The 22,930-nt window shown below is 37.2% G+C and overlaps 1 protein-coding gene across 6 annotated transcripts in view; it reads left to right on the forward strand.

Annotated features, from left to right (window-relative positions):
• Window positions 1–723: 723 nt before the first annotated feature.
• Window positions 724–22,930, forward strand: part of pkd1l1.L (polycystin 1 like 1, transient receptor potential channel interacting L homeolog) — an 89,704-nt gene continuing 67,497 nt past the window's right edge. For 3 of the 6 annotated variants that reach the window (XM_041566102.1, XM_041566106.1, XM_041566107.1), the window contains exons 1-13: window positions 724–1,021; window positions 6,881–7,052; window positions 8,000–8,239; window positions 9,238–9,370; window positions 12,213–12,419; window positions 13,654–13,835; window positions 14,160–14,381; window positions 16,023–16,180; window positions 19,378–19,575; window positions 19,647–19,763; window positions 20,261–20,362; window positions 20,790–20,861; window positions 20,944–21,105. In XM_041566102.1, the coding sequence (XP_041422036.1) occupies window positions 949–1,021; window positions 6,881–7,052; window positions 8,000–8,239; window positions 9,238–9,370; window positions 12,213–12,419; window positions 13,654–13,835; window positions 14,160–14,381; window positions 16,023–16,180; window positions 19,378–19,575; window positions 19,647–19,763; window positions 20,261–20,362; window positions 20,790–20,861; window positions 20,944–21,105 (2,038 nt within the window). In that variant the 5' untranslated portion in view covers window positions 724–948. The remainder of the gene's footprint in view (window positions 1,022–6,880; window positions 7,053–7,999; window positions 8,240–9,237; window positions 9,371–12,212; window positions 12,420–13,653; window positions 13,836–14,159; window positions 14,382–16,022; window positions 16,181–19,377; window positions 19,576–19,646; window positions 19,764–20,260; window positions 20,363–20,789; window positions 20,862–20,943; window positions 21,106–22,930) is intronic. The other 3 variants (XM_041566104.1, XM_041566105.1, XM_041566103.1) reach the window with 3 other exon arrangements.

Consider the following 22,930-nt stretch of genomic DNA (forward strand, 5'->3'; position numbering starts at 1 on the left):
CAGCTATAATCTGAATAGCCAGCGGGATGGCACTCGGAGCACTTTGTTTTCCGAAGTTGCCTGAAAACTAAGCACTCTGAGTGCCATCCCTCTTGCGATTTCGATTCTAGCCGAGGGAGGAAGAAAATAAAAAGTGAACACCGCTTCCCATGGATGGGCACCTGAACTGGATAGTGCTTGCACTATGCTATAGAGCTTATACGACTACAGAAAGGAGAGGAAATAGAATATAGTAGAATTTATGATACAGTAGAGTTGTGATTTGGGTCCCACAAGGGTCAGTGTTGGCCAAACACTGAGATGCTACAGAGATATTCTTTATTGCGCCATAAACTCTGTGCGTAGCGATGCGTAATCTTCTCTCTAAGAGAGGACAGGGGTAGGGTTGCAACGGCCTGGCTGGTAAAAATGATGGTTGATCCCAATGTTATTAATGGGAAAAAAGCTAAATATACTGTATAGGAAGGCAGGTATTTTTTTCCAGAAAAGGTGGCAACCCTGGACAGGGGTACAATTCCTGGGAGCGCAACCTGCAATCAGGTCCTGTCACCCCTAATTACCTCACTGGTAGAAAAAAAGGGGAACAAATGGGACTCGCCTCTGCCGGGGTCAATTAAAGTCCTGTTTAAAGCTGATGTCACTGATGTTAGGCTTCAGGACTGGCTCCATAGTTTAGCGGGCAAATAGGCAGCCTGAGCAGGTATAAGCATTCACAGAATAACTTGTGTAGGAGCTCAGGCTACAAGCGGAACCGCTGTGACAGCGCATGTAACGCATCCTCCCACTTGTAGGCGTATTTCCCAGGCTTGGGCGCACACAATGCAGGTAATTAAAACACAGCAACAAGTAAAAGCTGACGGACGCTGCTGAGAAGCTGAGGTGTCCCGTTATCTGCCCTGACAAGAGCTTTATTAGCGGGAGCGAGAGAAACCCCTTATCTGTGGCGCGATGGGCGCTTTGCCAGTGCTTTTCTGCATTTATTTCAGTAGCCCCGCGGTATTCGGCGATATTACCCCAAACGGTACGTTTATATGGATTTATTTTCTTAAAATTATAAACTGTGATTTTTATAAAAAAAACTGCATATATATTTTTTTTAATTAATTATTTCTGCTGCTTGTCTTAGAGCCATACATCTCCAGTGGGAGATAACGCACGTTTATGTTTGTAACCCCTTCAACGCGTATTCTCATATATGGAACGTTTGACTTTGCGCTTGCGCAGTTGGGGCTGCCGGTATAAAGCGGTTTCTGGTAAGCTTCAGTGCCCCCTTCCATCCTGCTCTGATGAGTTATGTGCTATATGCACAATATAGGGCACATATATCAAAGGGAACCCAGAAACCAAGGAAAAGGTGATACTTCTAGGCTACCACATCACATGTTGTTCCCAAACACAGGGCTCAGAGTGGGTGGCTGACTGGCTATAGATTCTGGCAAATGCCATAGACCAGGGTTGCCAGGTGTAATTTTCAAAACCAGCAAGTCAGCTACACAAGCAGCCCAAAACTAGCCAAGAGGCACTTCAAAAATAGCACAATATGTGCAGTAAAAAAAAGTCTAAAAAATACACGAATATATACGAAGATATGCCTTTTTCAAAAATTTCCATGAAGCAAAATGGGACAGATGGGGGCCCAGGAGGCATAGGGGTCCCATAAGGCCTTAATACATATACAATTTCAATAAATATTGGTAAAACAGTTCAACCTTTTTTGGTGCCCAGCAGATCTGGTAACTCCCATTGCATGCTGGGTATTGTAGTCTTACATTGAAGTTGGCACATTGGTAAAAAAAAACTACATTACCCGACATGCATTGGGGGACACAAGCTTTTCATGTTAGGGCAAGAAAAACAAACCAGCCAATGGCCCAAAAAGTAGCTTAAATCCGTGCCTTGGCTAGTTTGTACTTTCAAAACCCACCTGTACTTTAAATTATTAGCCCAATTTAGCTGGAAAACCGGCAATCTGACAACCCTGCCACAGACCGTCCCCATTAAATGGGTTTTTAGCCTTTGAGTTATATTCTCAAATTATTTTGCTTTTTATTTAGCAATATTCCAGTTTGCCGTTTCAGCAAGGTAGTTGCTAGGGTCCAAATTACCCTAGGAACCATACATTGATTTGAATAAGAGCTTGGAATATGAATAGGAGAGGGCCTGAATAGAATGTTGACTAATAAAAAGTAGCAATAACACACACACACACACACCTGCTTCTGGTTCATAAACAATTCTGTCTATGGCTACTACATTCCATACATTTGCTATTGACGGCAACTGCTAACTTGTGAAACTACTGAATAATTGCCCATGGTGGCAGTGGCTCTGCATAAAGATATTACTCTTTATCTTATTAACAGTCCTTGGTTTATCCCATTTGGTTCCTTCCCCACCCTCCTATCTGATCCCTAACTTGCGTGTTATTCACCAAAAAAATATCTAGTATAGGTCAATCTAAATCTAAGATTGACCTATACTAGATATACTATGACCTGGATGAATGAAAATCTTCATAGTCATATCACCAAAAAAATGCATCTTTGTGGTTGCAAGAAGTCTCTTCGTAGGCTAAATAATATCTTGAAAGGTTTAAAATTGACCCTGAGCAAGTTTCTGCAGTACAAGGCTTGCCTCTTCCTACCAGCAGTATGGCTATCCAGAGGTTTATTGTTTTGCCAGCTATTAAAAACAATTTATCAACTGCTTCTCCTGAATTCTCCCATTCTGTTCCATTTCCACAATGGGTGGAAACCAAATGTCTGTTCTTCAAACACATTGGGAACCCTCTCCTGAATTCTCCCATTCTGTTCCATTTCCACAATGGGTGGAAACCAAATGTCTGTTCTTCAAACACATTGGGAACCCATGCTGAAGCATCCCAATCTTAGTCTTCCCTAATTCATTGAGGTTGACACTTGAAAAATAAGTGTGGTAAATTAATACCTTGTGGCTGTTTCTTCCAGAAATTCCCCCTGTCTGAGCACAATTATGATAGTCAGGAGGGTGGATATCAAACATGCATTAAAAGGAGAAGGAAAATGTAAAGCACTGGGGGATGCCAAATGTTTGGCAACCCCTGTGATTGTAATTACTTACCTGATACCCCAGGTTGGTGCTTCTTTTCTTAAGGGCACCACGGAGCAACCCTCTTCCTGCATCTTCTTTCTATGCGTGGGTAATCGTGCAGTAGAGTGAAAAGCCAAACATTAACAGAAATGCCAGCTATTTCACTCTACTGTGCATCTCAGAGGACTGAAGAAAGAAGAAGCAGGAAGAGGTTTGCTGCATGGTGCTCCTTAAAGGTGAATTTAACTGTTTTTAAAAAAAAAAAAAAAAACCCTACCCTCCCACCCCACGTAGATCCTCCTCCCCCCCAGCATTGCTGCCCTCCCCCCCCCGGGAAAATTCCCCTAACTTTATGCTTACTCCTCGGTGCAGATTCAGGCATCGGAGTTCCACACCACCATCTTCCGGGTCTTCGGTAAGATGAGTGGGAGACCGGTGAAGCGGCGCATGCGCAATTGGAGCAATTTGCCGTTTTGCGACAACTGTGCATATCCCCAAAGGTTTCCCTTTTTTTGCCGGCTCTCAATGAACTTGCTCTCCTCCGAGTGTAACACCAAACTTCCTTTAAATTATGCAGAGTCAGCGCTGCAATAGCTTTAGGAAAACAAGTGGTATAGCGATATGGTAATATATGGTGTAGTATATTTGTACCTTTGTTGGATTCATTTCCAATTCAATTCATTTCCAATTTCCAAAAAATCTCAATTAGACAAGAAATATATCTGCACCACATTCGTGTGTCATTCATTTAGATCATAGATAATTCACCGCGTGCAGTTTAGGTTTGTACTCAGACATTTAGATATTTTCTAAGCCCTTCAGACTATTTTGGTCCCGATCAGCATAAAACCTTTTTATGGTATAACTATGAGGGTTTTTTTTTTTGAAAACAGTTGAATTCTCCTTTAAGAAGAATCCCCCAGTGATTTACACTTTCCTTCTCCTTTAGACAGTGCCTTCATGTACTGGAAGGGGGTACCTCTGCTCATTAACTATTATAAAAATCTGGAGTGTGTCCAAGCTCCAATCTCTTTAAAAGACTGGATTCAACAAAAGCTCAATAAGATCTCTTTCTGGTTTAATTTAATTATTACATATTATTCAGCCACTGACAGTCTGCTCTCATCCTACAACCTTTCTAGCTATAGATTTAATTGTTGAATGAAGCTGTGTCTGTGCATTACAGCTATAACTGACTGATATGGTAAAATCAGTCTGGTGTGGTGTGATGGTTATCAAGATAAGGCCAGAATCTGTAGAAAATAGTTTGTATTAGTGCAATTGCTTATGACATATATGGCTTACTGGGATAGTGTACTGTAGTCTACAACACTGAATTGTGCTGATTTATTTAAAGGCCACTCGGGTGTAAAAGTATGACCTTTAATGAAAGTGAAATAATGAAAAATGAAAATAATGAAGATGAAATAGCTAAACTATCCAATGCAGCAAGTTAATGGGGCCTTTGTCCTTAGAAAGCCATGCTTTAATTGGAAACATAAGTAAGTCAATAAACTATATATTTAAAGGGGTGGTTCACCTTTAAATAAACTTCTATAATGTTATAGAATGGCTAATTCTAAGAAACTTTTCATTTTTATTTGTTCTAGTTTTTTTAATTACTTGCCCTCTTCTGACTCTTTCCAGCTTTCAAATGGGGGTCACTGACTCCATCTAAAAACAAATGCTCTTTCAGGCTACACATTTATGGTTATTGCTACTTTATTACTCATCTTTCTATTCAGGCCCTCTCCTATTCATATTCCAGTCTCTTAATGAAATCAGTGCATGGTTGCTATGCTAATGGACCTTTGCAACTAGACTGTAAACTGGAGAGCCGCTGAATGAAAAGCTAAATAACATAAAAAATGAAAACCGATTGCAAATTGAGTAGAGTTCGCTACATCATACTAAAAGTTAACTCAAATGTGAACAACCCCTTTAATTCATTGCACAATACTTTGGTGCGAATTTAGTGAAGTCATTCTATGTGTTTATTTTCAATTAACCTAAGGGATCTCTGAGATTACCATTTTAGATCACACAGCCTTGTGCAGAATAATACATTAAACTTTATAGATAGCAATGAAACAGAAGCGGTGATATAACTATCTCTTCTGGGCCAGAGTGCAGGATGTGCACCCGGGCCACCAAACCCCTTCCGAAGCGCATTTTCCTTAAATTGGTTGTTCACCTTTAAATTAAACAACTAACTTTTAGTATGATGTAGAGAGTTATATTCTGAGACCATTTGCAATTGGTTTTAATTTTGTTATTATTGGTGGTTTTTGAGTTATTTAGCTTTTTATTCAGCAGCTCTGCAGTTTGCAGTTTCTGCAGTGTGGTTACTAGGGAACAAATTACAATAGCAACCATTTACTTATTTGAAAAAGAGGCTGGATTATGAATAGGAGAGGCCTGAATAGAAAGATGAGCAATAAAAAGTAGCAATAACAATAAATCTGTAGCCTTGACAAGGCATTTGTTTTTAGATGGGGTCAGTAATCCCCATTTGAAAGCTGGAAAGAGTCAGAAGGCAAATCAATTCAGAAACTATAAAAAAAATAATGAACACTAATTGAAAAGTTGCTTAAAATTGACCATTCTGTGACATAATAAAAGTTAACTGGTGAATCACCTGTTTAACGTGTTCGATGTGGTCTCCAGCGGGCCCGGATGCACCCAGTAGTTACACCACTGTAGGTTGAAGAACAATTAGTCAGAGACTATACTCACCCCTGTTCTTTTAATTATCTGATGAAGGATCAGTAGATCTGAAACATGTTGTGCATCACAATGTTGTGCATACAATGATCAATGGATTGAGTTCTCCAAAGTGAAGATTTGTTTTTGACTGATGAAAGTTTGGAGGTTAGACGGTATCCTTGATTTTGTTTGAGGACAAAGAGGAAAGATATCACCCATTTGCTAAATTATCCCTAGGGCAACCTGTATCCTACCAGTCTGGTGACACACATGGCAGCTTTAAGATGGCTGAAAAGCACTCTTAAAATTGCCAGCACTGGCTTTTCAACCATAAAGTGAATTGTTTTCAGGCTGGAAAGCACCTTTCTCATTCGAATGGGAGCCTTAGGAAGCAATTATTTTTTTTATTTTTTTCAATCAAATGGCACATACTGATGATTTATTTTTACATACCTCCCAACTGTCCTGTTTTTTGCGGGACAGTCCAGATTTTGACAGCTCAGCCCGCAATCCCGAATTGTTACTGAAATGATCTCCTGCACTGAACAGCCACAAAAAGATACAAAGTTTCTAAAACTTAATTGGCTTTTGGCATAGAGCCCAGAATATGTGACAGGTACACTTAGATACATTTGTAACAATTTAAGATAAGCAGCTCTCCTGGGGAAACCGTGACTTGCAGTTTAAAGGTCATTTCACCTTCATTAGCAAAACTGTAATAACATAAAAACCACAGAAATGTGTTCAGACTTTCATAGCCTGTAAAACGAACATGGTAATTAGGGGCTGTGGCCACAAAAATGGGCATGGACAAAAATTGTTGATAGGTATGTGTGTAGGACTAATTGAAAAACACACATTTATGTTTATTTGGAATTTTATTGTTAATAAGGATCTCCGATGGAAGCTGACATGTGCTGGGTGTAATCTGACTGTCCATTAACAATAATGGTGAGAGATTAGCAAAAATTCTGGAGAAAAGTTGAGGAAACGGTGCGCCATTGTATAACAGTATGACTGCATAAGTTATTTATTTTAAATATATTTTAAAGACATACACTGAATGCATGTACTTTTATACATTTTAAATATTTTATTCCTGCAGCAGTTTCCATTGCCACGAATGGGACGTTCTTTTCAACGGAGACAAATATTATTTTCAAAGCGGTGACTTCAGAGAGTGGTCCTGTGCGATTTGTTTGGAATTTTGGAGACCAATCACTTCCTGAATCAACTTATAACAGCATTATATCAAAAAGATTCTCTGCCCCAAACAGGTACATCTCACTGTTTTGCAAGTCATCACAGTAAAGCTTATCACACATGGTTCGGGGAGATTAGTCGCCCCAGCCAGCGCAGATTCTGGGGCTGCTGCCAGAATCGGCGGGGGTTAAAACTCGGAAGTTCGGCTCTTAAAAGTTACAAGAGGCGGCTTTTTGCCGCCCCTTGTAACTGGCCACTCGCTGCCGCCTGATGCAAGGATCTCACCTTGCCTCATGGCAGAAGCGGCCCTGGCCCCCTTTTCTTTGGGGCGACAATCTCCCCAAATTGCCTTGCCCCTGCCCTCCGCCGGTTGCACTTCGGAAAACGAAGAGCTGCGTGTGCCTGGAGGGCAAGGGGAAGGCAGTTCGGGGAGATTGTCACCCGAAGAAGAGGAGATTTGTCGCTGGGGCAACAATTTGCTATGGTATAAGAGACGATGTGATAGTGGTTAGTGATAGTAATTGCTGGTTCAGGAAATATTTATTTATATTATTCAGCGGATATATCCAGAGATTGGGTCAGACCGCTTGTTTTAATCCAATTCAGCTCTACTAAGTTAAACAACTTTTGGGGGTTAAAAATGCTTAATTCAATGGAAAAGTGTTACGTTAGTGTATTAAGAGGTGTTACTTCTATTCTTTTCATGCTTGAAAACTACTGATGGGCTATGATGATGACATCATACAGTAAGAAATAATGAGATAAATCTGCCCCTGAACTTTGGCGCCATTTTTAAAAATAAATTTCTGTTGTTTTGTGTTTTTATATTCACTGTGTTATATGGTATGGGTGTTCCCGAAGAAGGCTCTAATGTAAGCCAAAACGTTGAACAATAAATGATTGTTGGACTTTGTACTTTTGTGTGATATCCAGTTAGATTTTTTTAATATCGTTTTGAATGCCCATGTAATGCAAAGAACTATTATTTATAATCCAGATACTGATCATTTTCAATTTACAGTTATAATGTCGTCGTTAACGCTTCCAGTCAAATTGGATCCTTTGTTTCTGAAGCCTACACGGTTGTTATACAGAAAAAAGTGATTCCAAATCGACTTATTGCTAGACCTTCTGTACTGATCAACTCCACTGTGACATTTGAATGTAGGATAAACTCTGGGACAAATATAAGTTACTTGTGGAATTTTGGAGATGGAACTATCAGATTTGGAAAGATCGCTGACATGCATGTATACAAGAGGTAATTGTGGTTTAGTTACATTTGTTTTATAATGTGACATATCGTAAGTATATAAAATACAGGATTTCTAGCCATGTTTAATTTTAGCTTGTTTTTTTTATATACATTTTTTGATTAATTTTGTTTTGTTGCAGTGGTTTGAAATAAAAGTATGACTGAAAGACACATTTCACATTACACCCTGCCTGTAATAGACAGGCAAACACTGTGCAAAAATGTCTGCCTGTGGGTTCCCGAGCAGTAACACGTGGTGATGGGATTGTGGACATTTTTCCATAGTCCTTTGTTAGAACCCCTTGTATTCCTCAGGAATTAAAGTAATTATTTTTATTAGTTAACACTTTCCTGTGATTTATTGAAAAAAATGTTTATTAAAGTGGACCTGTCACCCAGACATAAAAAGCTGGATAATAAAAGTCCTTTTCAATTAAATCATGAAATCCAAATTCTATTTTGTATTAAAACATTCATAGCTGCTGTAAAAACATTTAAATCTCTTAATCTCAACTGTCAATCAAATATTTTCAGCCCCTCCTCTATGCCTCAGGCATAGAGGCGGGGCAGGCAGTTACTTTCAATTTCCATTCTGCACTTTTCTAGATGTCACTGCACTCCCCACATTCCCCCAAATCTTTAACCATTTAATTGTTTAGCCAGGGCATGGGGATGGACATTGGGTCCCCCATTCTAGTACACAATCAAGATTCTGAGATGATGGAAGTCTTGTCTTAATAACAGTGTCCACAAAATGGCTCCTACCTACTTGTTATAATTATGAATTCACAGACTAAAGGAAACAAAATTCAAATAATTTATATTGTGTAATTAAACTTAATTTTAATTGACTAATGTGATAAAATAGGATTTGGAAAATTTTCTTTGGGTGACGGGTCGCCTTTAATGTGTACAGTAAATAAAGCAACATATTGATATTTATATGTTCAAAGTATATATAGAATCCACCCCATTGCAGTACACTTATCCGTTTCTCATTTTAGAGAAGGGGAATATACAGTGAAAGTTTCGATCTACAATAATGTTAGTTCTGCCTTCCTTACAAAGCAGATTTTTGTTGTCAGAGAGCTTTGTCTTCCTCCTCCAGTGAAACACATGGGTCCACAAAAAATACAGGTATAGTTCATATAATTATACAAATGTACATTTTCAGTACAGGTATGGGACCTGTTCTCCAGAATGCTCGGGACCTGGGTTTTTCCAAAAAAACTGATCTTTCCGTAATTTGGATCTTCATACCATAACTCTACAAACCTGGGTTTGCTTCCAATAAGGATTAATTATATCTTAGTTTGAATCAAGTACAAGGTACTGTTCTATTACTAAAGAGAAAAAGGAAATATTTTTTTAAAATTTGGATTATTTTGTTATAATAGAGTGTATGGGAGACAGCCTTCCCGTAATTCAAGCATTCTGTATAAGGGGTTTCTGGCTAATCGATCCCATACCTGTACTAGATTGAGGTTTTTGTATTTTGTTTTTCTATAAGAACCTAAAATAGAATAGTTGTCATGTTTTAAAGGGACTGTTGGCCTTCCAACACTTTTTCAGTTAAATTATTAGATGGCTCACCAGAAATATACTTTTTTTCTGCAAGGGCTGCATCCCTACTCTGGAATTCTCTCCCACAGTTTCCAACCTTTCTGCTTTCTAAAGATCTCTTAAAACACACTTATTTAGAGAAACCTACCCTCACTCTGTTTAGCTACCAAATGCCATACTGTAGGCTACATCTCTCACTTGCTTATTTCTGATATTGCCCAATCTGACACCTTGTGTCTCATTCTCTTGCCCTTTAGATTGTAAGCTATTTTGCCCATGGCTTTCCTCACCTTTTGTACCAGCATTGGCCGTTACATATGTAACTATGTATTTTCTATGTATGTAATTCACGTGATTTCTTTGTATATACACATTTATTTTACATCCCTGCTCTGTTGTTGCTCTAAAAATACATTTAATAATATAATAAATCGACTTATTGTAACAACTACTTTTGATTACTTGTCTATCTATTCAGGCCCTCTCCAATTTATATTCCAGTCTCTTATTCAAATCAGTGCATGGTTTCTAGGGTAATTTGGACTCTTATCAACCAGAAATTGCAGACTGAAGAGCTGCTGAATAAAAAAGCTAAATAATTAAAAAAAAAACACAAATAATAAAACATGAAAACCAATTGCAAATTGTCTCAGAATATTACTCTATACATCATAATAAAAGTTAACTCAAAGGTATGTTCTAGAATAGCCAATGCTAAGCAACTTCAATAGGGCTTTAGTATTTATTTATTTTTTTATAGTTTTTGAATTCTCCTTCAGACTCTTTCAAGCTTTCAAATGGGGGTCACTGACCCCATCTAAAAAACAAATGCTCTGTAAGGCTACAAATGTATTGTTATTGGTACTTTTTATACTCATCTTTCTATACAGGCCTCGCCTATTCATATTCCAGTCTTATTCAAATCAATGCATAGTTGCTAGGGTAATTTGGACCCCAGGAACCAGATTGCTGAAACTGCAAACCAGAGAGCTGCTGAATAAAAAGCTTAATAATGCAAAACGTCAAATAATAAAGAATTAAAACCAATTGCAAAATGTCTCAGAATATCACTCTCTACATCAGGCATGTCCAAAGTGCGGCCTGGGGGCCAATTGCGGCCCATTTTCAAATTTACACCGGCCCTCAGCCTCCATCATGAAATCAATAATAATGAGGCCCCCCAGCACAGTTTGATCAGGAATCCCATAGTAGTAATATTAAGGCACATTAGTGAAATGATCTGCCACTTGGTCTATACTGCTGCCTGTGTGCTGAAGGTGTTAGCAATAGACACGCGCTGTTTTTGCATACATCTTTAGGGCTGAAGGTTCGGGCTGAACGTATGGATGTGCCAGTACAGTGAACTAAAGAAGTATGGCGTCACTACGTTCCAGTACGTGTCTATTGCTAACACCTTCAGCACACAGGCAGCAGTATAGACCAAGTGGCAGATCATTTCACTGATGTGCCCAAATATTACTGCTACGATTACTCAATTCCTGTAATTTAATTTTAACAGTTCAAAGAATGTCGGGCTGAGTGGTCGGTCCCCACACATTTTCGCCTCACCAAATCTGGCCCTCGTTGTAAAAAGTTTGGGCACCCCTGCTCTATATCATACTAAAAGTTAACTCAAAGTTGAACAACCCCTTTAAAAACAGCTGTTTTAATTCATACAGCATCTGTGGGATGTTAACTACTATTGTATCAACTAATGTAGCAAATTGTAACAGTTCAGAAACTGCACCTGGATCACTGAGCTGCCAGACTGAAACACCAGAAACATGAAACCTTATACTTACATTTTGTAAAAAAAAAAAAAAAAAAAAAGTAAAGCTATATTTCTGGTGAAAAATCTGAAAGCAACTGAACTTAAAAAACAGTTTGGAAGTGAACAACACAACGCCTGCGGAGAATCTGTACCGCTTGACGCCAGCCTAATATATAATTATTTATTATATTTGTTAACTTTATTCAGGTAAGATTTCCTCAGAACAAGTATAGTAATCATACTTTTACAGGGCAGAAAAGGCATGTGCTTAGTGCACAAAGATTGGGGGGGCTAGGTATGTATCTCTTCTGTCTCCTGCCCATAATCCGGGCCCTTGTCCCTCCAACAGTCTCACTTCTTTTATCTTATGCCCCAATAGTCAATACATACGTGCATACACAGGGGTGGTATCGACATAGCCATTAATGCACATGTAAAGACTACAATGGTGCTTCATAAAATTATTTTACATTTATATACCTTTTTGTTTCGTTTTGTGGCTTAAGTAAGTTAATTTTTATTGTTTTATTAAAATAATAAATGATTCTTCTGTTTTTATTTTTCTATGTTTGACATCTATAGTTCTCATAGTTATGCTCTTAAAAGTATTTAAAATTATTTTATTTTTTTTTCATCTCCAACTAGATTCGAAGATATGAACGACTTTGTCTTGGAGTCACATTTGAAGCTCCAGTTATGTGTAACATATCACAAGGCCTTCACTATTTTTGGTCTTTTGTTAAATCTGATGGAAATTCTGTAATTCTACCAAATTATATAAACAACCGGAAGCAAAAAATTACAGTTCCAGGTTTCTTACTGGATTACGAAAACTATACTGCTATTGCACAGGTATGTTTGCGATTTAAGTTACTGTATAGTTCACACAAACTTATTTTACAAGAGAAAAGACGGATGCAATTTTACTAGGAAGTGTCATCTGCCATCATTAGAGGAGGCAAAAATACATGTTAAAGCAGTCTTGGAAGGAACAGTTATCTAAATTTCCTAATAGACTGTATAGGGTGATACCATACAACTGTGCCAATATAGGTATCCATCTGTGCTAAGCACTATTCAGCAGGAATTCAGCTATTCGTCACTGGGTTTACAAGGAAACCCCCTTGCACGGATAGCAATATAAACAAGCCCTGCTGGTGCATTATCAACAAATCAAAGCTTTGCTTATTTAGCTATTAGTTGGTTGCAGCTTTATTTTTGCTCTTGATAAAACTGAAGATACACTGTGTTTCTTCAGCTATAGAATTTGTCGAATATTTATAGTACATCAGTTAAAACAGACTTTAGGGCTTGAAAAAACATGATGGCTTGATCTCAGTTAGTTAATCAAAAAGGATTTGCTACATTGGGCACAGATTTTTGTAAAGACAGCTGACTGCTGAAAAGACTTGTTAAGCACCCAATGGGGTAGCCACAAATGTTTTGGGGACAAAGTGGAAGTATCTTCAAGCATGTGCAGGTTGTAGTGTTTGGGTATTAAGACTGGATAAAAGATCTGACTGCACTACTATATCACCTGGTGGTATAGTAGATTCAGTTGAAGAAGATTACTGGATTTGAGGAAGTACAAGAGAAAAGTCAGAATAATAAATAGTACTTCAAATCTGAAACATATTTTTAGAGGACATAAGATATTGTATTATTTACTTATTTAAACTAAAATACAAGGAAATAAAAAAAACAAAAAAAAAAACAAGGTGTGTTTACGATAAGTCAGAGGACATCTTGTAAAAATAAAGACTAGCGTCTAATAGAGCAGTGTTTTTAAACTCTGTGCTGCACAGCTACCAGAATATTTTGGACAGCAAATAAGTGTTTTGTACCCAGTTTCACCATAACTGCATTGTTCACAGAATTCACGTAAGCTGAACAGCTGAGGTAGAGCTTTAGGGTTACTAATAGGCCTGAGCTCAAAATGTCTCCATTAGCTTAATGGTTTTAATACTGCTTGCTGAAGGGGATCTGGGCAGCCCATGCATAAATTGCAAAATCAACATTTTTGTTGTTGTTTCTATTTAAAAATAAATTGCTGTATTAAAGTAAATTAGCTTCTTTTTACTTTTAGGTACAAATTGTTGGGAATGTGGTATACAGTAATTACTCCGTTCTTTTAGAAGTCCTTCCTAGTGACCCAGTCAGTGTGATTGCAGGTGGAACACATTTTATTATAAACAAACATACTGTGACACATTTTAATTTCGATGGAAGTGCTTCTTTTGATCCAGACGATTCTGAAGCCTCTTTGAGGTATGCTGATGTGTTCAAGATTCTGTAATTTATGTATAATATGGGGGGGCAATGTATGGTGCAGAAAATCTAACTTGTAATAAGATATAACTAATAACTTATTTCAGTCAAAAAATTGGGTTTTAATCAATGTTCCCTCTAATTCCTTTTCGGATATGTGCACAAAAAACCCGACCTTTGATAAATAACTCCCATCTGTATATTTAGTTTTCATACTGCCAGAAATCTTTATCATACCGCTCTCAACATGTTTCTATTTATTCAATGCACCACCTTGATACTCTTGCCTGAGCTTGATGATTTAACTTTGTTTTTCTGTTAAAGGTTTCATTGGAAGTGTGTTCCAGTAAGTTTACACTCAGATTCATGTTTTAATGCAACAGCCACTAATCCTCTTCAGACCGATGGTTCAAAACTACATTTTCCAACCGCTCTTCTTAATGACAAATTTGATCAGTTTCTTATTAGATTAACAGTGTCCAATGGTAATCGCACATCACCAGATGTCCAAGCTATCTTATCTATAAGTTCAAAACCTAATTTCAGGTATGAATAAAAAAATGTATTTCACCTAAAGTAGGTAATTGACTGTCTATATCTAATTATCTATATCTAATATTTATATATAATTCTAGCAAATGTGACTGTGAATAAAAAAATTAATGTTGTGCATTCTCTGACTTTCCTTCCATTGTACATTATAAAACACTCAAAAGGAATTGACATTCAAGGGAATACCCATGTTCCACCTATGTATTTCCCCAACTTTATGTGGAGTTGGCATGCAAAAATAGCAATGCATGTAGAAGTGCAACTCTTTGGCACAAAGTGTTATAATTGTGAGGGGCAGTTGCAGCAGTTTCCCCCTTTCCAACTTAAATTTAACTTTAAGAAGTCAAACCTGGTGGTATTTTTGTACTAGCTTTGTGTTCTAGTATGTTTTTTTTATTTTTGTTTGATACTTTGTCTTCCTGCAAGCTCTAGATGTTCCTCCTCTGCCATTTTCTAATGAAAGTATAATCCTTTTTATTCATGTGTTTCATGTGTAAAATTACCCTTCTACTGCCTTTTCTTGAGTGTCCCTTCTGATCACACAGTTTTTTTTCACATTTGTCTCATAAATATACCATTTTACATATGTGATAAGTATACAATATTGTTACTGTGCATTCATATATCTAATATTTGTAATGAAAAATTGAAATGTATTTCTGCACACATCTTTGTTTTATATTTTCTTAAATGTTTATTTTAAAGGACAAGGAAAGGTTAATATGCTTTGGTTTACAAATGTGTTATGCACCACAAGAGGCAAAAAAGGCAAGTTAGGGAAATACTGCTAAGATGGCAGTACGACACATATGGGGGAATGTAATAAAAGTCGATAACGGAAAAAATATTCACAATCCTAAAAGTTATGCCTCTGTATGAACAAATTTGCCTTTGTGCAAATTTAATATAGCTTTTGCGAACCCGGAATCTGTTTAGCGACCACTTCCGACAGTGGAAGAAGGTTTGCGAATTTTATAGTTGCCGCCAGTGCGCAGTGAATGTAATAAAACTTCTTACTGAAAAAGTTATGTTTGCTCCAAAAGATTACGACAACTTCAAGCACTTCTTAAAAGTGGCAATGCCCAATTAAAATTTGCAATGTAATAACAGTTTAAGGAAGAGTATTACATTGCGAAATTAGACTTTTTATTCTTATTTGTTATAATTGTTTTGCTCTTTGCGACTTTTATAACATTCCACCAATAGTGAGTAATATCCCCAGACTTGTGCAGCTATTACCAGTCCAGGTCAAAATTTTCAGGATTTAATAAACTAGGGGTTACTTTACATATTGGCACCCCCCAGTGTATCTTCCTGTCCTTGTATTAAATAATAAAATAGTTCCTGTGTTACAGTAACATAACTAGAGGGGGGCAGGCCCTGGTGCGGGACGTGCAGCCGGGCCCCCCAACCCCCTCCGTACTCTATTTTTTTTTTTTTCACCGTAATCAACAACGCGTGTTCTTCTGGGGAGTCCTGAGGGGTGCAGGCCCTCGCCCAATCGCACCCCCTGCTCCCCGGTAGTTACGCCACTGCTGTGTTAATCAAATATGTATTGACAAATGTCTACAACTTTCCTGATTGCACGTTCTGTATTTGCCAGTGTTTACTAACAACATTGTATTTGTTTTTCAGGGATGTTCAGATAATTTGTTTTGAATGTAAAGGTTCCACTGTTAACTGGAATGAGAAATTGTCTGTGCAAGTTGCATGTACGGAGTGCAGAGAGGCAGATATATCATATTCATGGGAACTTTATTCAATCAATACAACAGAAATTGAGAGTTCAGATGGTAAGAAAATATCCATGATGTACATGTCTATAGTCTAATCATTTTTTATAGATAAAGAAGGATCTTTATTTCATCCACAAAGACATTGACAGGTAGTTTTGTTTAAAAAAAACATGGGTCATCACAGTGTCTTACTGTCTACATGTGTGTCTCTTTCTGTCTCTTCCTTTTTTAAGATAATTTTTCAGCTTTTTCTGAATCAGCTACATATGTATAGACTGGGCATATTATGCTTCTTGGAATTCACTTGTATACGCTGCTTTTTAAAACCACAAAGGGATACATCTCACTACTCAGTCTTGTAAGAAAAAAGTGTGGCAAGTTCAGGCTATTCATCACCAGCACAAAGGATCCAATAGGAAATCTAATGTAAGAGGATAGACTTACTAGCCTAGTCCAGTGAGAAACTTTCAAAATCTGTCTCATCGTAGCAGTTCATTTTGATTGTTACCTTTCCTTCTTGATAGAATCTCCAGTACTGTAATTGTGTAAACATTGCCCCTTTTATTGCATGCGCCCCTAAAAGATGCATAGTTTGCTATAGATCTACTAAACTATAGCAGCCAATCAGCAAGTAGCATATAATGGTCACCTGTTTAAAAACAAATATCTAATTGGTTGATATAGGTTAGTGCACCTGGCTAACTTATTGGCTTTTATTACATATGGGGATTTAGGCCAGAGTAACAAACTGCTGATGATTCACTTTTCTCAACATGGGTTTCCTACACAGGCTGATAAAAGCAAATCCGCTCTTATCAACAGCTCCATATAGCTGCACAGACCAGGCACAACTTCTGCATTTTTGGTCCAATCTCCGCTCTGCATAGCTGCATTCAGGCCTAAGCTGTGCCTGTCAGAGCAGCTACATGGAGCTGCAGATAAGAGCAGAAATGTAGGTTGAGAAAAGCAGATGATCCAACATGTAACTCTGGCCTAAAGGGTAGCTATAGACTTTTTCAAGAATTGTTTATGCATCCAGCGTGACTTGAAAATAGATAATGATCCATTTATATTTACTACTCCTGTTTGTGCTAGTTCCACTCTCTGCACAGCTCCATGTCTTTGAGTGTTCCTGGCACTTGTTTGATGCAGAGACAGAAAGCACAACCAGTTATTGAACTGTGGGCAGTCTGTAGACTATTCTCTGTGACAGCTTGCAAGTGCCTAAAACTTTGTGCTAAACTGAGCACTGACCATATATGCTATGAATATTAACAAAAGGTGTGGCTGGGGTGACAATACTGTGGATCCGTCATGACACCAATGACTGCTTTCTGGTCATCGATAATGAAGACACACTTGCCCCTCATTTTTGATTTGGATGTGAAGGAAAGGTAAAGCTGTTATACCATGTTAGCCTGTTAAATGTTACAGGACAACCCAATTGAATTAAAAATAAAAGTGGTATAAAGGTGATACATTTATTGGCTAAGATAATCACAGGAACTAAAATGTTCTCATATATTTTAGAAAACATAATTTTTGCTATGTATCTAGAACCACTGATTTCATAGCATAGATACAAACTAAAAATTCAGACACAAATTCAGCCTTCTTTGACAGCTTTTTGCCAATCTCTTACTTGACCCCCTCTGTACCAGAGAGTCAAGGTACCGGACCTTGCATTCCCTGTGCTATACTGGTAAATTACAATTACAGCTTGTATTCTCAAATCAGTACCTTTCATAATCCTGACATTCTTTGACAGTACATAAAGGCTATGCACGAGTCAATGTATCTTGTTTTTGAACATTATGTTTCAGAAAATCTTAAAAGGGTTATTCACCTTTAAATACATTTTTTGTATGATATAGAGACTGGTATTTTGAGACAATTTGCATTTGTTTTTTATTATTTGTGCTTCTTGAGCTATTTAGCTTTTTATTCAGCATCTCTCCAGTTAATTTCAGCAATTTGGTAATAGGAGGCTGGAATATTAATAAAAGATCACCTGAATAGGAAGATGAGTAATAAAAATTATCAATAACAATACATTTTCTAACCTTACAGAGTATTTTGATTTTAGATGGGGTCAGTGACCCGCATTTCAAAGCTGGAATTATTTAAAAACTATAAAAAAGAAACATATAAAGGCCAGTTGAAAAGTTTCTTACAACTAGCCATTCTGGACCACCCCTTTATGTCAGTGGCTCCCAAACTGTTGGCCTGGAACATTGGCAGAGAGGCTCAATCTGAAGACCATTTACTGTATGGGTATAATGGTCGTTTGCTCTCCTAGATACACCTAAAAGCCCAGCTTGAAAGTGAAATTTGGGGGTGAAAGTGTATTTGCTAGCCTACATTGTCTTAGTATTTGTCTTAGAAAATGACCAATATGACTTATCCACTGATATTTTCCTATATCAGTACCATTTTCATTGGGGCCCTTATTAAAGGTGGAACTTCAAGGAGGGTCATAACCAATGATTTAAACCTTTAAGAAGAGTGTTCTTGCACATGTTCCATTGGGTCTCTTGTATTCTTTTAATCTAAAACATTTTTGCAATGCTAAAGGGAAAAGTGAAGATTTTTTTTTTTTTCCCCCCCAGAAGTACAGTAAGGGGCACATTTACTTCGAGTGAAGGATTCAAAGTAAAAAAAACTTCAAATTTCAAAGGTTTTTTTTGGGTACTTCGACCATCAAATAGGCTACTTCGACCTTCGACTACGACTTCGAATCGAACGATTCAAACTAAAAATCATTTGCCTATTCGACCATTCGATAGTCGAAGTACTGTTTCTTTAAAAAAAACTTTGACTACCTACGTCGGCACTTTAAACCTACCGAGCATCAATGTAAGCCTATGAGAACCTTCCCCATAAGCTTTCTAAGCTTTTTTTGATCGAAGGAAAATCCTTCGATCGATTGATTAATCGTTCGATGGAACGATTTTTCTTTCGATCGAAGTATTTGCTATTCGAAGTCGAAGGATTTTACTTCGATGGTCGAATATCGAGGGTTAATTAACTCTCGATATTCGACCCTTAGTAAATGTGACCCTAAGTCTGCATTCCCAGACTGTTCAATCCCTCTGTCTTAAATTTTTACTAGTTTAATTGAATTGTATTCATAACCTCTTGTGTTTCTGCTTGCTGTCATTGCAATATGTAAATGTTATTTATATGAATACTACACCATAATTATTATTATTTTTATTTTTTTTTCAAAAATGTAAAAACCATTTTATTTGCAGGGCCATTCTGCAATGTACTTGAAATAATGGGGTCATCTAGTTTGTTTGGTACACCTCTACCATCTGTTGAGATATTTACTAATCCTCCAATGACACAAATTGTATCACGTGAAATTTTTGATGAAAACCACATGGCAAGAGAAGCATTTCTTAAGCTTGATCCGTGTCCAAAAATTGTACCATCTGCACCCCTTCATGGTATGTATATAAAATTAATTTAGGAAAAATGAATCATTGGTCAAAGATAATCTGTATTTTCTGCTTTTTAGGTTTGTTAGAGGAAATTTCATCTGGAGGTAGACCATTTAGAAGCAAAAGATCAGAATATACCAGAAGTTCGAAGAACATAAGCCAAGAACAGTCCGGTATTGGTAATACATTTACAAGTAAATGCAACTAACTATAGGGAAGTTTTACAATTCCTTTTTCAGCAAAGGTGGATTGACTTGGCTTTTTCTAAGACCCCCTTGTCCCTTTGGTTTTTGGGGTGGAAGGGAGGATCAAGGCTTTAGAAAGGAATATTTAAAGGCAGAAACATTATTTGTGGGAAATCATGTACAGTATACCCTGAACCGAGTACATTGAGCTCTTTTCTTTACTGGCAAGTAGGGAATAAAAAGTTCAGCTGATGTGTTTGCTCTTAGTTAAGGAGGACAACAATAGTTTTCATATACACAAGTGAGTGTTGGGAAAACATAGACCCTAATATGTCAATATAGCTTTAGAATAATCCACTTAATGACTGAACTTTATGAAGTGCACAAAAGAGTTTCTGAAATGGAATATCATTTTAACCAACAGCAGTTTTGTGTGAACATATACTTTTTATATGGAAAATGTTTGCCTTTTTTAAAAACAAATAATTGTGTATTTTGAAATACAGGAGAACAAATAAACTTTAACGGAACATATAGTGGTTTTTTGTTTGATGGAGGCGAGGGAGGGTCTGATTTATACAACCTAACAGAAATTCCAACACATTCAGGCAAGTATTTCCATACTTCCATTCTGTTGATGTAACACTTTAATACCAGGAAAGAAATCTAAAAGCTGAAAATGTGATGATGTAAATTCTCAGGATTACCAATAAATAGTTTGTTTTTATAATGGATTATGCATGCATTAAACAGTATAATACATACATGTTGTTTTCAGATAGTATAGGTGTGTTGGGGCAGAATACATCTACTCTGGTTGTTATTTTCCTCTTTGTGACAATGTTCTTCTCTCCCTTCCCTACTAGAAAGAATTCACTTGCAGTTAATGAGATCTTCCTCAACATATTTTCCCAATATGGAAAATATCTTGGGGTGCACCAGCTAAGAATTAACAGTTTTACACATCTGCCTCTTCTTTGAGCACATCTAAAATGAAAATTAAAGATTGATAATTTATTTTGCACATTCTGGCAGATCTTGAGGTGCACTGTATTGGAATCCAGGAAGGTAAAAAAGGTTCAGGTGGCAGACCTGAAGATCCAGAAGGTAGGCTCTTTGAACAATATGTATATGTAGTTAAACCATTAAATAATAAGTAGATCTAATATCTGATTATTTAACTTTTAAGGTGAAAGATATGGCAATACAAGAATACCTGAAAATGAAGATCAATTAGGAGATGATATTTTGAATCCTTCTAAAGCAGCTGCTAAGTCTCCTGTCACATCCATGTTAGACTGGAAAACACAGCAAGTTAGCAAAAGCACATTTAGAAGTTTCGTAACTACAGGTATGCAACCACAACAGGGGTAGGCATCCTTTGGTGGTCCAGGTGTTCCAAAACTATAGCTCCCAGAATCCCCTGCTCCGTTTCAAGTTTATTTTCCAACTGAAAAAAACTAAAGATTTAACTGAGGATATATTAGTTCAAAATGAATCTTTCTAGAAAAGCAACCACCCGATGTAGAATTTTTAAAGTTTAAATGTTGATTAATTTGTGTTGACACACTCCTTTGTATATGTCCAGTGCTTACCAAAGGACTGTAGCCAACAACTTCAACCATTCACCAGAGTCCCAATAAATAACCATGTTACAGAAGCACAATGTGGTGAGTAATTGGAGCAACATAACTGCCATTGTTAATCTCCATGCAGCATGGTCTTCCAGCCTACTTGGTTCTAACTTTCAGCCTCAAATTATTTACATGTGCGATATTGTGCAGCAGAATTAACTTCCCCCAAACCAGATATTTTTTAACTATATGTCTATTACAGACCAATTGAAAACGCCAAATAATTTTTAAAGGGGAACGGTCAACCTATAAATTATTCCAAATCCTATATTATCATGTTAGTCAAGCAAAATAAACTTAAACTATATAAATTATTTGAATCTGGTTTATGTTCTGGGAATTCATAATTATAGAGAGCAGACAGGAGCCATTTTGTGGACACTGTTATTAAAACAAGCCTGGTAAATAATGTGGGGAGTGCAGTGACATCTAGTAAGTGGTGAATGGAAATTGGAAGTAATTGCCTGCCCCACCTCTATGCCTAAGGCATAGGCAGGCAATATTTGATTGACAGTTGAGATTTTTTAATGTTTACAGCTATAAATGCTTTAATAAAACGAATTTAGATTTCATGTTTAATTTGAAAAGGACTGTAATTATACAGACAGGTCCACTTTAAGTGGTTTGAGGAAAAAATTTGAATGTTAGTGACTGAGTCAAAACCCAATCTCAAAACAGTTGGAATCTGTGATACTATTTTAAAACTGATGGGCACAAGCAGCATCTGACTAACCAGGACAACCTGAAGAAAATCAGTTGGAGTAATGGGACACCATGTCCCCTGAATAATATATGAATGTTCCACTCAGATTGTTACTCTATTGGGCAACATATACTACTTCCTTTATCAAGCACCTATAATACTACAGCAGGATTATACTACCAAATACCTAATTTGCCCCCACATACTTTGTTGAGGAGGGTTAATATAAAACTGCTCCTGTTAGACTATACATTAGTAGGTATTCTCCATCCCACAGCCCCCTCTCTGTTGGATTCTTCACATCAGAAATATTTTAATGCCCAAGGTTTCCTTCTCATCAGGCAATGTGTTGGGATTATGACTAGCCTGCCTCGCTCACAGTAGCTATTTCAGACTCTGAGCAGTATGATTAAAGGATAAATTCTCCATAATATTCTCACAGAAAATCTCTTAAAATAAAGATGGCTATACAAAGGTTGATAAAAGCTGCAGAGTCATTTCCTCTAGACTGAGACAATAGATTATTGGCTGTGTATAGAGGTTTTAGAAGGGCCTGTTAAACTGATATTTGGCCAGATATCCATTAGACAGGTTTGAAAATCAGGTGAAGACTGCATTGGCATGTTGATGGAGTCCTTGCCCAACTGGCCTATGTAGGCATGTTGTATAATCCAATATATACTGTATAATCAAGCATGTAGGTGGCCAAATTGGAAATAGATATGCTTATTTTGACAAGGTCATTGTATATGCCCAGACTTTCAAATTAAAATGGGATATCTATGGAAGTGCATATGCAAGGTATACTGCTTCCTTCTTGCACCCATTTATTTGTATTG

Source organism: Xenopus laevis, chromosome 6L, assembly GCF_017654675.1.
Source record: "Xenopus laevis strain J_2021 chromosome 6L, Xenopus_laevis_v10.1, whole genome shotgun sequence".
NCBI lineage: Eukaryota > Metazoa > Chordata > Amphibia > Anura > Pipidae > Xenopus > Xenopus laevis.